This window comes from Pimephales promelas, chromosome 12 (assembly GCF_988280905.1).
Source record: "Pimephales promelas chromosome 12, fPimPro1.hap1.1, whole genome shotgun sequence".
Classification (NCBI taxonomy): domain Eukaryota; kingdom Metazoa; phylum Chordata; class Actinopteri; order Cypriniformes; family Leuciscidae; genus Pimephales; species Pimephales promelas.
In genome coordinates this window covers 18,146,036-18,161,301 of record NC_142780.1, presented here as the reverse complement: position 1 = coordinate 18,161,301, position 15,266 = coordinate 18,146,036, and the positions used below count along the sequence as shown (strand labels likewise).

General features: G+C 36.9%; 1 protein-coding gene across 2 annotated transcripts in view; it reads right to left on the bottom strand.

The window, feature by feature from the left end:
- ephb6 (eph receptor B6) overlaps positions 1 to 15,266 on the bottom strand; it is a 49,860-nt gene that overhangs the window by 33,719 nt on the left and 875 nt on the right. The window contains exon 1 of one of the 2 annotated variants that reach the window (XM_039679688.2): positions 14,972 to 15,221. The exons of the other annotated variant lie outside the window; for it this stretch is intronic. Coding sequence (XP_039535622.2) covers positions 14,972 to 15,035 — 64 coding nt within the window. The 5' untranslated portion in view covers positions 15,036 to 15,221. Of the gene's footprint in view, positions 1 to 14,971; positions 15,222 to 15,266 lie in introns of those variants that run through there. 2 annotated transcript variants of the gene reach the window in all.

Here is a 15,266-nt window from a genome sequence, read left to right as displayed (position 1 = left end):
AAAATAGCAGTTTGTCAATTAAAAAATGTTTTAAAGATCAAAGTGCATAGCAAATAAAGCTATTGTCTCTTAAAATAAATAATCGATTTGACCCGCCCTCAAACATTGTAATTGTAGCTGAGGCTTGACATCGAGAAGAGATTGTTTTCAGCACTGCAAATCAACTTTGCATGCACTTTCAAAGGAAGAGGACTCGTGTTGGAATTGAAAAGGAAAAACCGACACCATCGTTCGTATCAATGTGTATCAAGAGCTGAGGAAGCCTACAGAGCTGAGATTCAGATTTGGTAATAGGCGTTTTGATTCCGACACGTGCTGTAAGCAGTTGTCCAGTCACAACAGACTCAGAATGGGCGATCTGACCAATCAAAGCAGAGTAGGATGACGGTAAGGATGGGTTTAAACTAAGAGACTGAATCTTCAAAAGAACTGTTTTCTGACTCAGAGAGAAATTAGGTGATGTGTTTTTCAACCTTGGGTGCAGTGAAACCAACGCTATCTCACCACCAATTCGTATGATTGATTAAAACGTGGCTAATTCGTACGGCCTCACTAGTACGATTTTTCTAAACCCTAAGTGATGGTTAGGTTTATGGGGTGGGTAATTCCTACTAGCAAAAAAACGTACTAATTTGTACAAGTGAGGTCATATGAATTAGTGCGTATTAGCCACCTCGTAAAATTTGAACGAATTGCCGTGAGATCGGGTTGGTGAAACCTATTTTAGGAGACCTCCAAAACAAAATTAGAAAATAAAATATACTATTAAAAAGCATATTAAGGGCCCTTTAAATAAATAATAGAAGCATTTTAACAGTGGTCTCAGATTTAGCTTTGTGCCAGCAGGAAAATTCAAGACCAGGAATGCGTCACCAGGAATGGGCTGCTAAAATGTGTATTACACTGGAATGCATCTGTCAACTTCCTATATGAAAAATGAGCCACAGGGAAAACTTACGTCAAAATTCTTAATACAGCAAAGGTTGATATGACAGGAATCGGGCATCTAAGCTGTCCTTTCTCATAATCTCATGCTTGCCCTGACATTCATCTAATGAACTGTTTATCACTGACAGAGAGAGAGTGAAAAGAGGAATAAAAGAAGCGAGTGAATTCTTATCTGGAATCAATTGTACCATTTACAAATGAATTATTTCTGAAATAGTCCATGTTTATTTAATACCACATATTTTCCAGATGAGGGGCGGCTGAGCTCTAGCTCCTCTGGGGTAACGTGAAATGGGTCAAACCCTCGTGTAAAGAACCCAAGGTCTTAAATTGAACAAACAAAACTGAGCAAACACAAAACAAGCGCAGTCATATAAAACACATTCACAGAAGGTCTAAGCCTCACACACACACACACACACACAGCTGGCACATATACAGTACTGAGGATGAGAGTGTTTTTAATTCTGCCTCCCTCCTCCCTCTGCCCTTAAAACCACGAAACTGATATTATTCTGTGGCTTACACTAAATCCAGCCCTCCATCTATCTCCCTCTCTCTCTCCCGCTTGTGCGTAAACAGATTTTTTTTAGATTATGTTCACAGATGGGGACCCTACAAATCTCTCTGCCAATCTATCATTTCCGTCCTGTCTGTCTCTCTCTCTCTCTCTCTCTATTGGGTTCTTATCCATCGCTTCTCTTCCTCCTGAAGACAGTAATGGCTTGGAGCGTGCAGGACAGGGATTTGGGAGAGATTTACTGTATTTTTTTTTCTTTAGTACAGTGAACTTGAAAAGAGGGCACTTTACAACAGTGTGTTTAAAAATGTTGTGCTTTTAAAGTCTTATGTATTCCTTAATATATAACATTAGTACTTGAACAGCGTGAAAGTTGCAATAGTCTTTTTTACCTCCTATGGCGGCGTACATACATACACATTTTTTCTTTTTTTTAAATTATGTGCACGGATACAATTTTTATAATACATACTGCATTATTCCATATAAAAAAAAACATTTTTGTAGTTTCATGGTGACTTAAAAAAATAATCACTATTATCATAATTATGCAATTTATTTTGGATTCTTCTGCTTTTTGTAAAGATATATATTTTTGTAATTTTTCCTGAATGCAATCTTTCCTAAAGCAGATGAAATTAATGCTTTAGTTTTAATGCTAAATTAATGCTGACCACTTAGCAGATAAGTAGCATTCATTACATTGCTCTCAGGCATTTCATGCATCCTTTCAAACTAATATAATGAATGTTGCAGAACAATTTCATTATTTTAACTGACTAAGTTTGGTAATTAGTCAGTCGATTAGTGTCAAATGAGAGGACAGCCACAAGGAATCCCACTTAGCGTTACAATTGACATGATGTTGTTCATAAAGATATTTAATCAGGGACAGCAGGGGGGGGGGGGGGAAACAATGCTAAATGAAAATAATGAAATGTAACTGTCCATATAATCGTGCATAGTTAGAAAAGCAAAATAAACCTTTAAGAGGGAGGAAAAAATGCTTCATATACTGTTTAAAAGTTTTGGGCCAGTAAGATTTAGCAAAAAATGTATCATGGTTATACATGGTTAAAAATATTAAGCAGAAAACCTTCCATTAAAAACATTAAAAACATATGGTTGAGGAATGGTACTATACTGTATCTATATTGTTGATGTTAAAGACCAGTATTAAAAATCATCTTTCTCTGGAAATATGGCTTCTACTAAAACATTTGACCTGTTAATTCCATGTAAAATGGTAAGCTTGCTGTGTTTTTTCCTACTTAGGCATGTTATGTATTGTTTAATCGTTGGCCAAATGGACTTCATGAATACATTTTACCATTTGATTTTTATACAACAAACTGTTCTGACTTTTTTTCACTCACCATTTGATGTCCACTGTAAATCTGGGCTTTGAAGCTGCTTTAAGAAGCACATGCAAACAGAATGCCTACACACATTTTTGTCAAGTACTTTCTTACAAAAGACATGCAGACAGACATATAAATGCACTATTAATCCTCAATTCCAAACAATAAATTCTAATGGTCTTGCAGTGTAATATAGTTTTTTCTTTGAAACACATTTCAAGAACCTACACACACCATTTGACCTCATTATACACATGATGATTTATATTATATTTGCCTTTATACGTGCAAGTAAGGCACATACAATGTGTATGAACTGTATTTCAACATCTGTCAAATTAAATCATACATACTGTGGATCATTATACGGAAATTTACCTTGAAATACTGTGTAAACATCAGTATTTGTAAGTTAATGTGGGGAGTGAATGTGATTCTTTAACTGGGAAATAACCGGTTATAAACGTGTCGCAATTGAAGTCCAACACAAAGGTAAAGGTAAAGTAAAGGTAAAGGCTTCTAAAGGTAATTTAAGGCTTTATTTATATCATTAACAGGTCTACTGTGCTAAAAGGATCTAAAACTGTCTCCGGAAACTTCAAATCATCATTTACAGATGGTCTCTCCATCTGTTAGCGTGCCGTGGAATAAACAGAGGCATGATTCTGGGTCAAGGCTGTTACTGAAATTCACATGGACAGGACACAATTTTTTCTGACCAATTGTAGTCTATAGGGTAAAACAGATTTAAACATGGATAAATGGTTATCAACAGGGTTGCTGACAGGGCAAATGCGTATGTTTCTTCATTGACAACAAGTAAGGATAAATCTTCATTAATGCCTGACATCAAAAAGACTAAAAATAAAGCTAAACGAAGAAAATACAGAAATAGTGCAGCTTTCTTTCCTCCAACCCAACATACTCTGGAGAACGTCAAAAGTTTCTACTTACAACGTGCTTTTGCAGTGTTGAGCAGTGCAACCAATCACAGACATCTCTGTTGATTTCTTGAACGCAATGGCCAATCAGAGGTGATTAAGTGAGCCAATCCACTCACCATTCAAAAAACTACAGTTTTTGTTTGGTGCTGAATTATGCAAGCTTGATAATCCTTCATTTGAACAAAGTGTAGACACGATCTAAAGAGATTTATTTTTGTATGAAAAATATCCATATTTATAGCTTTATAAACTATAATCACTGGCTTCCGGTCGTAATGGCCGTGCGCAAGTCTAGTTCTGGTGGAAGAGTGACCTCTGACAGCCCTTCATTTTTGGGTGAACTTACTGAACTAACTTAAAAATCCATTCATAAAGTCAGTTCAAATTCTTGCAGTGGGCCATGGAAACTTACATGTTTGGTTATGTGGGAAACGAGTTGAAAAAGGTTGGGAACAATTGGTCTACAGACACTTGTCTCAGTTAAGCTCAAGTGCTTAAACAGGACACAAGTAAATCAATATCCTTCATAAACATATCATAGTGGATGGATTCGACCTCATCACCTCACATATTAAACACTTGCGATTCAACAACTACCTGCTAATGCTATATATGTCAGAGGTTGCACGCCTCTGGAGCATCTAGGGGGTTAAGTGTCTTGTTTTGCAACATGACATCATGACTTTTGCGTAAACATACACACCACTTTCGACTCAAGTGGCGTGTTATTTCTACGCATTTTGAGCTATCCGCGTTTATTCACGCGTGTATGTCTACGCCATTAACGTCTGAGTGATTCCGCATATACGCCGTCAAATGTCCGAGCGAAACGAAGCAAAATGTAGATCTACATCTGGGGAGCGATATTTTTTTCCCCTAGGATGGGGATGGTACTCATAAATGCCATTAACCCCAGTGACGGTTAGGTTTAGGGACGGGGTTGGGGTAGGTCATATATACAGTAATAACGTTAAGTCAACAGCGTTCATAAACACGCTGAAAAGCGATTATGCGTGTTGATAGCACGCCAAAAATGGAAATACGAATTGGCGTGTCATACACACGCTATTTCATGAGATCAGTCTGTGTTTAGGGACAGACTGGTGTCTCGCAGTGGATTCGAACCCATGTCTCTCACACCAAAGGCATGTGTCTTATCAACGCATTCTCATCCTTTAACGTCATATAGAACGCTATATGCAAAAGCGGTGCTATACTACGCACATGGCACCCGTTAACGTTAATATAACACGCGGTGAGAGGGCTAAGTTTAGGTTTGGGGTAGGAACTGCGTGTCATAATCACGCTAAAGGATTTCTGACGTCTTGGGTTCGCGTGTTATATTAACGATAAAGGGTGCCATGTGCGTAGTATAGCGCCGTTTTAGCATATAGTGTTCTATATGACGTTAAAGGATGAGAACGGGCTGGTCTTATCCACTGCGCCACCCCAACAATAGCAAGATAGTGGATGAGTAAGGGGAAAACGCACAAAACATAGAACATTCAATGCCCTGTAGATGAAAGTGATGGCAGAAATGAAGTTTTTCGAAACTTTGAATCAATTGAACCATTCGAAAACATATGACTTTGGCAGTTTGATATTTAAGTAGGACTACTACAACATACTTAAGTACAGTAACTAATTACATTTAGATTACAATTAGATTTCTTCTAATTATATTCAGAGAAGTGCAACTTTTTACACACAATGAAAGATATGTTTTCATTTGATTTTAACCAAATAATTATATTTATTTAAGGAGATTCACATGTGCAATTCAAAGGGATAGCGATATTTCCACGTTTTTCACAAAAAGACGCACAGAGCTGTGGCTTCAACAAGATTAACCCTGCTCTCAGTTTTAGTCTGTTATTTACTAATCTGTTTAAGTTTAAAATGGTTCCATCCAGGGTTTTCCCCCATTTGACTTGTTCCGAGTTCCCTAACTGTAATTAAAAGTGTATGACCCGAACTCCTAAATAGATTCTCAAGTAGCCCGCAACCCTGAGCGTGGACATGTATGAAGTGCCGGGCTGCACTCAGTGGGTCCATTGTGATGCAGAGAGATGGGGCTGTTTGCACACTGATGGAAGCAAAAACTGCTGTGTGGGCCAAACCAAGTTAGTAAGTGCTAGAGTAATGCACTCCACTGGCATATCATTCTCATTCCTATGTTGCACACACACACTGTCCCCTTCACTCTGTCTCTCTGTCCCCCTCTTTTTGTGTTTATTATTAAACAGGAAAGTGACAGAAGGGCCTGTCAGAGTTTAAACACAGAGATACATTTAGTTACATTATTGATGTGAGAGAGAGACAATGTTTGTTTAAAAAGCTGAGACACACAGGAGCACTGAAAGAGAGACATGCAGCTAGAGAGAAACATAATAACAGATGGTGCTTGCGAGAGGGTAAAGAGATAAGTTGCAGGGATTTTTGACCTATTAGAGGAGACCCCCAGATTCATAAATCATCTTATTTGCAAATATTTTTTACAAGGGCCATCTGTATGATTGATTATATAATTGGTTGAACTGTGTTCCTAAGGCAAGTTGATTTCTTATTCATTTGGGACAAGATGTCACATTTGTTTCATATGTTGGGGTTAGATACAATTTAATAATTACAATTAATGTTGGCCAAAACATTTTTATTTTTCTTTATCCAACATTCATTTCAGGTCCTTGAATTGTCATTAGTAGTGGGGATTTTCCACTCTTTCTGCAGGTTAAACCATTATGCCAGTAGGTCACTGTCTTTATGAGTGAGTCATTGAATCAATCACTCAACCGATTTGTTCAAGATTACTCATTATTCAGGGTTCATTGTGTTTTGTTCTGAGATGCACAATGGTCAAAAGCACTTTTGGAAGGGCGAAAATAGACAAAGTAACAACTGGCGATCAACTTTCGACTTTACGTTTTTTTTTTTTTTTACATTCTTTCTTTCTATTTATATGTTTATTGGTTATTATTGACATCTTATTGACATCACATCCGGGAGGTAAGTCAGTAAATTTGAGTAAAATCGCTTATCCCGTGTGAATATACCACACAAAATTCAGAAGTGGAGGGGTAATTTCTAAATCACACGTAATCCCCAGATAGTCCCCAGTGCGATATAGATATAAACAATGATATAAACAGTCCTTTATCATCATTGCCTTTGTGTGCTGTGTATTAACATGATGTGTGGGTGTCCTGCATTAGCAGTGAGTGTCTCTGTGAGTTGTTCACTTGAGTGCTCATGCTTGCTCTCACTCAGGGATGGTTGCTTATGAAAGGGTAATGCTTTCTGTTCTTTTATAGGGCGAGACTATGCATGTATTTGGCTTTCTTGGTTCTCAGAAGTGTTAACGCGCAGTGCTAGTTCACGCTTGATTAGTCTGTCTCACTCAAGACAACTCTCTACAATGTTAATCCTGCGGTAGTAGTGAGGTGTGAGTGTTTTATTCCAACACTTCTCCAGAATAGCCTCTTACACACATACTGCATGCGCACATACAGCAAGATGTTAGCTCATAGGTGTGATCAAATGCAAGCAAAATGTATTTGTTGGTCAAAAACACACAGCAAAGGTTTCTTCAACCATGCAGTTTTATGGCTGATGTTTATTTAAACAAACAGATTTAAGTTTTTGTCATTTAAACGTAAAAAATACACATTCTGTCATCATTTACTCACCCTAATGTCATTCCATCCAAACCCGTAAGACTTTCATTCGTCTTCGCAGCACAAATGAAGATGATGAAATCTTTTTAAAGAAATCTGAGCAATTTCTGTCCCTCAATTGACAGCTATAATTACCAATAAGACACTTCAAAAAGCACATAAAGAGATTGTAAAACTAATACATGAATTGAGTGGTTTAGTCCAAATTTTCTGAAGAGACACGGTCACTATAGTATATGGTGAACAGATTGAGTTCAGGCTTTTATTCACATATCAAATCACACATCATCTATTGTAAAGAGCTCAAGCATGTTGGCTTGACATTGGAGAACCAATGAGGTTCAATCTCATGTGTTACGAAGCAAGTTTGAGCTCTCACAAAAAACGTGTCAAGCAAGTTCTATATGATGTCTATATGTGAATACATGCACTAATTCAATCTGTTTATCAAATAAAATGATCGTGTCTCTTCAGAAAATTTGGACTAAACCGTTTGATTCATATAGATTAGTGTTACGTTCTCAATGTGAACCTTTGAAGCATCAAGTGGGTAGTTGTATAGATTTCAATGGAGGGACAGAAATCCCTCAGATTTCATTCTTTATTTGTGTTTCGAAGATGAATAAATGACAAAAATGCCTTCTCTGTGTGGACGGAAGGCCAAAACGAAGAGAAAAAGATTAGAAACTAAGCGGAAACATATCAATGTGGACAAGGCCTGTATGTCCACAAGAGCCAGTAGTTGAAGAAACTAGAGCCAGACCGATATATCGGCAGGCTGATATTAGGCATTTTCCAAACTATCGGTATCGGTAGTTATAATGCCCGATCAAAGTGTTGGAGTTGTATAGTTTGTCCACCAGAGGGCACTCTACACCATCCCTGTTGGCAACACTCGTTGAGTTGATCACGAGACATACACTGCTTGAATAACAATTAAAAGAACATCCCCATCTTAACTCAAATAAGCATGACAAAATTTGTGACTATCATGTCCAGTTTTGCTGCTGTTAAATAAGCCGAGAGTGAAGCGGAATTAGCTAATAGTTACGTTACGTTGTTACAGTGTAGTTGAATGACTGTCCTTTTAACTTTTGACGATGTGACTGAAGTATTTCTTTAATTGCGCGTGACATTTATAGCAATGAGACGTATCATTTCTCCTTGGCCTGTTATATAAAAAATTTATGTTTTACAATTTGCAGTATGACGGCTCATCATAGACTAACTAACCACAAAGCTAGCTAATGCCACTATCATCAGTCTGTTCTGTTGTGACAATAAAATAAAAGTTTCTTATTAAAATGCATTATCACATTATTTTAGTTAAAACTCACAAATAACTACAAATAACTAATGTTAGGGAAATCTGATAATGTTTTGTTGCACGTTTCTGAAGAAAAAAACAAAATCGGCCGACATATCGGAATATTGGATTTTAAAACCAAGAAATGTTTGTATCGGTATCGGCCTTCAAAATCCTTTATCGGTCGGGCTCTAGAAAAAAAACACTTTTAAACACATGTACTCTTTTAAAACTTAAACATCTTTAAAATATGTTCAGCACACTCATGAATCCAAATAGGCATAACAGTGCTAATGTGACATTGAAAAGTGTGCTTTTGTGTTCTTCAGTCTGGGTTTCATGCATATTCGTGTATGTAATTTGGCAAGTTCTCATTAATTTGCTCCAGATGTCTCTGTATACAGACAGCCACCCCAGGACACACGCAGTCAATCTCTCATTACCACCAAACCACAGAGAGAGATGGCAAGAGTGAGACAGGGATTAGCGCAATTCCAGATTTAAGCTCACGCACATCAGTGAATGTTATCAAAACTCCCCATTTCAGGTTTATCTTGAATTGAAGCTTTTATATGGTCTGTCTCTCTCCACAAAACACTGCTTATGACTCACTAGAACACTGGCAGAACCCTTCTTCTCTTACAGCCTGCAGCTCTGGACCTGGGCGGCTCTCATTTGGCCCTAGAGGCGCGCTGTATTTTTCTGCTTGATCTCATCAATGGCTTGACCTGTGCACACACCATTTCACAAGGGAAGCGTGAAGTGCTTTATTCTTTTCGCTTTTGTATCCTGCCTTTATTTAGCCATGTTTTTCGAGTTGAGCACAACACGCATTTCATGCAGTGTCCTAAAATCTTCCCTTGGAGGCCGAATGTTTGGAAGAACGTACAGTAATAAACAGCTCATGATGTTCTGCCATCTTCGCTCTTAGCGGGCTGACTTTTCCGCTCTTTTTTCTAAAGTACAAAGCGCTTCTTATGTGATTGTTGTGCATCCAGCATGTCACTGCCATGGGGTGACCGTTTAAGCACAATTCTGCTGCATAGACTAAACTGTAATGTTTTGCCAGGTACTCAGTAATGGGCTTTATATGGAAACAACGAAAATAAGCGGTTTTGAAAAATTGTGTTAAAGTAAGAAAATGCACATTATATTTTGGGGATTTATTCAACAGAATAATAAAAGAGAGACAGGAAGTGATTGGGGACGAGAGAAGAACAGGACAGGGAAAGGACCAAAAGGTCACCTGAAATGCTGTTGCACCATATGTCGAATCACTGACCAGAAGATTATGGCTTCTACAATTGAGACTTTGTTTCGTTTTCATTCCTGAGACTTTAATTCTCACACAATGTGATATTTTTTATTTCACAATTGCTCCTTTATTTATTTATCATAATTGTGACAATATTTCATGACTACAATTTTATATCTCACAATGTGATTTTATATCAATTGAGACTTGATCTCTCCCAATTTTACAACGGCAAATTTATATTTCAACTGCATCATTATTTAATAATTTTGACTTAATATTTCACGATTGCAATTTAAAATTCCAAATGCGATTTTATATCTCATAATTGCCTGGTTTTGTCATAGCTGTAAGATATAAAATCAGATTTTATCTTATCTTATTTATTTATATATCTCTTTAAATGGTTTTACCTCACCAGTGCAACTTGATTTTATTTCTATTGTGACTTTAATTCTCATAATTGTGACTTAATATTTCACAATTGCAACTTCAATCTCACAGAGAGATTCTATATTGCAACTTTATTTTTCATAATTGCAACTTCATCTCACAATTGCAACATTATTTGACATACTTCACACTTGCAATTTATATCTCACGATATGATTGTTTAATTTCATAATTGCAACTTTATATCTCACCAATACTTCACAATTCAACTTTATTCCAAAAAATTACAACCTTATATTACATGATCGCAATTTATATCTTAATGGGAATTTATATTTTAAATACTGCGACTTTATTTCTCATAAATGTGTCTTCATAATGTATGTTACAATTGGGGGTTTATTTCTCATAATTGGAACTTTATATCTCACAATTTCACATTTTTAACATTATGTCTTATTTGTCATTTATTTGTGAGTATTGCACAATTGCAGTTTTTTTTTAACATTCTTATATATTAAAATTGTGATTTTAAATCGATTGTATACCTTAAAATTGACTTACTACATGACTTCATACATTATCATTATAATACACGCTTGCAAATGAGAGTTTCCTGCAAAAAAATTGTGTTTTTAGTAATCAAATTACTTTAAGGAGTAAGCGACTGAAGCTGGCTAGGGGAAGGGTTGGTACTGCAGCAGAATATGGAGCAGAGCAGGGTGATGCATTTTGGCCTGGGGCAACAGTTTGAGCTTGGATGAGTACAGATCTGAGAGCTCAGCTGCGTGACTCAAAATACTGACAGCAGGATACCTCATGAGGAGGTCACGTACACACACAAATATACTGTATATCCAACCTCAGAAGAACTGGACATGAAACAGGGCTAGCAATGAGGGGGAAAAAAAAAACTCATCGAAGCCCAAGCTGTGCCGCCTGAGGGACCTTTTCATGGCCCTGTCTGAGACATGACATGAAACTTTGCTCTTCTCCTCTCTCACTGCACCTCTCCATCCTCCTCACCTCCTTCACATCTCCCTCTTTTCACAGGGGCGTGAGTGTAAAAGCTGCTTTTACCAGAATGTGAGGCTTTTAAACCGTTCTGTTTCTCTCAGTGAGGAACACCCTGCTGTGTGCATTTACACTCAGCTCTGTCTGCACATACAATCTCCTCTTCAACACAACACCCCTGAAGAGTCAAGTGGAGGCTAATTACCACTAAAGGAGAGCACAGTCAATTTTACAAGCAGACCCCAGGGATTGACCCTATGGCACTGTCTTCAGTCCAGACTGACAAGATGGCAGCAGGGATAAACTCTCTTGGGCGCACTGAGCTAGATTGTGTTTTTGACTGCTCTAATTGAAATTTTCAGTTTTTCAGTAAAATTCAAAGCAAAACTACTTGGAGAGATTAAAACTTGTGGTCAGAGAACATATCTTAAGTTTATTAATTTTTTTACCCCACTATTTTCTTATTTTAATCATTAAGCTAATCACAACAAAAATGCCAGTTTAGTAAGCATATATATTCTCAAAAAATAAAAATAAATAAAAAATAAATTATTTATATGTACAATATATATATATATATATATATATATATATATATATATATATATATATACATACACACACACATTAAGTTTTTTTTTTTTTTTTTCAATTTTCTGCTCAACAGCTTGGGGTTGGTAAGATTTGGTAAGTTGGTCTCTTATGCTCACCAAGGCTGCATTCATTTATCAAAAATATAGTAAAATATTATTGGGAAATATTATTACAATTTAAAATTTCTATTTTGTATTTTAACATATGATGGCAAATCAGAATTACCTCAGCATTTATTGTCAGATGATCCTTCAGAAATCATTTTAATATGACGATTCGGTGCTCAGGAAACATACTATCAATGTTCAAAATTGAAAATTAAAAGTAACAGCATTTAAATCTTTTGTAACCTTATAAAAGTACTGTGACTTTTGGTCAATTTAATATATGGTTGCTTGTGGAAAAAAAAGTCTCAATTTCTTTCAAACAAACAAAACAAAATCTCACTGACCCCAAACTTTTAAACTGTAGGGTAGGATTCATGTGTTGTCTGGTAGGGATTATTTTTTGCATTCAGTAATTTTGGAAAATTATGGAAACTTTTTTCTGACACAGAATAAAAAAATGTATAAAAGGTAGGCTAATTGCAACTTTTTATCTCGCAATTTTTTTTCTCAGATTTGCATGGTATATAAGTCAGAATTGATTTATATAAAGTCGCAATTGCGAGTTAAGTCAGATTTGCATGATATATACTGTATATACAGATAAAAACCTTCCGAATTGTGAGATATAACCTCGCAAGTGTGAGAAAAAGTCAGGATTGCAAATTTATATCTTTGATTTCTGACTTTATAACTCGCAATTACGATTTATCTTTTAAATTGTTTAATTCCATGGCGCAAACAAGCTTTCATAAAACTACATTTGAAATCATATAACTGAAAGATTTGGTAGCCTTATAAAAGCTATTTTATTGGAGCAGGTCACCTAATGGGGACCTTAAAAAAAACCCCATTTTAAGATCACATGACCTGCTAAATACTCCCCGGTTTATCTTGGTAACCCCTTGTTACCTGAAACTTTGGCTTACAGCATAAATTAATGATTGCTGACAACAAACAGCCTTACAATAGCACCAGTAACTGATAACTGCTGTTGATGTTGCATTCACACCACTAGGTGTCACTATATGTAATGGCCAGTGACTTTATTATTATAATAACTTTTTTGAATTGCAAAAGGCTAAATATATAGATATATATTTAGAGCGTCGATGTCTGATGTGATTATTGTCGCTAGCAGACCAACAAAAGCCTTCCGGAGATCTTGAAAGCAGGGGACTCTATGTGAATAGACAGGAAGCATCTATGTGAATGGCTGTTGAGTTAATTAAAGGTGATGAAGGGTACAGGCCTTTGCTCTAGGACTGCAGGCACAACTGCATTAGTTCAGAGTTATGGGCCTGAGGGAATGGCTGTGGACTAGTTAAATGTGATGAAAGGTATAGAATTTGGCTATCGGCGAGCAGGTAAAGGGGTTTGCTGAATTAGTTTAGAGATATGGCCTTGAGGGAACCTAGAATCATTAGAGCTATGAGTCTGTGTTTTGGGACTGAAGTGCAGCATCTTCCTTTTGGAAGACATTTCTTTAATTTAATGCTTTTTAATCAAAGAATTCATTTGATTATATTCCTAGTTCCTACCTACCATTACTGGCATTTTCATTTAATTTTTTTTAACTTATTATTTTTTACTATTATATTACTTATTGTTAATTTTTTTTAAATTTATTATTATTTATTTTCTTTTTTGTCACAATTTTTGTGTGCATGCAGTGCACTGATGTTTTAGCAATATTGTATAAAAATCATTCCAATAAAGTACTTTGAATCTATAATTTATTTATCTACAACAATTGGTAACAGTGATTATGCAAGTGAAACTAGATAGAATCAACCTGACTACCTGTGTAGAAGGGGTGTGTGTGTGTGTGTCCCACTAAAAGACTATATAGTACTATGCAGGGTAGTCTACCAATTGAACCTGGGAGAAAAGGGGCTCATAATCACCAAAAGAGGTTATTATGGGACGTCCTGGGGCAATGTTCCTTGGTTTCACCCGAAAAAGTAATTTTTTGACAGTTAGATCAGGTAGAAATAGTTCCTTTGACTTTTTTTATACAATGAATACAGTCTCATATTGCATTTTTAATACGAGCAGAGATGCAAAGCACAATAACAGATTCAGATAAGTTAGGAAAAAAAAAACTGTGGTAAATAAGCGTCTGTGAAAAAGCATGTTCATAACAGACTCTGGCATTCCAAATACCTTACACACACACACACACACAAAATGAGTCACTGAGAGCTTTTTCACAAGAGCTCACTATGAGATGCCAACTTCATCAATCCATCTATTTAAACTGCTCATGTCTGCAACGCATTGACTGAAACCACCATTTAGCCAATAGAAAAATGAGACCGAGAGAGAGAAAGAAAGAGATATGCTGAGTGAGTGGGTGTCTGTATTATCACAGTGTTGAACGGGCTGGGGAGAGAGAGCTTATAACAGTTATAATATCAGAAAAAAGGGGGCAGAGAGTTGAGAAGGGGGGGTTGAATGGGTCAGAGAGAGACAAAGGTTACACAACAAATTATTCACCCCTCCGCTGGCTCTATTCTACAACCTTTTGTTAAGCATAAACGCAGCTTGGCAGGATCCACAGAGAGCTCTTCAATTCACAGTAACTCATAAACAGCTACTCATTATACAGTACAAGGGTCTGTTCAGATCTCCAGCCTCAGACTGACACTAACACATGCATCACAGCGATCACATGTGCAGATGTTATTGAAAGTGAACTGTTTGAATCGCAAACAGACCTGAAAACTCATTCAGAGACTCGTACACATGTTGACACACACTCTGAACCGGACCGGACAGTAGGAGCCCCCCCCAAAACGCACACACACACATGGGGGTCTGAGAGCACCAGGGGGAGCAAAAGAAAAGTTTCATACCTTCTTCAGCTGAACTGTGCTGGACCACAAGAGAGACAGACAGAAAGATCCTCCACATTTCCATCAGAGCAACACACAAGAAGAGTCCAGAGAGGAAGAACACAGGAGAGGGAGACAGGAGGAGAGAGAGAGAGAGAGAGAGAGAGGGAGGAGGAGTCTGTCTATTCGTTTTTATCTCAGATTAAAGAGAGGAGAGAAAGAGCGGGGGTGGGGGAGCAGGGAGGAGTATTTATGTATGATGATGATTATGACTGAGAAGTCACTGAGCAAAGAACAAGGAGAGAGAGAGAGATGA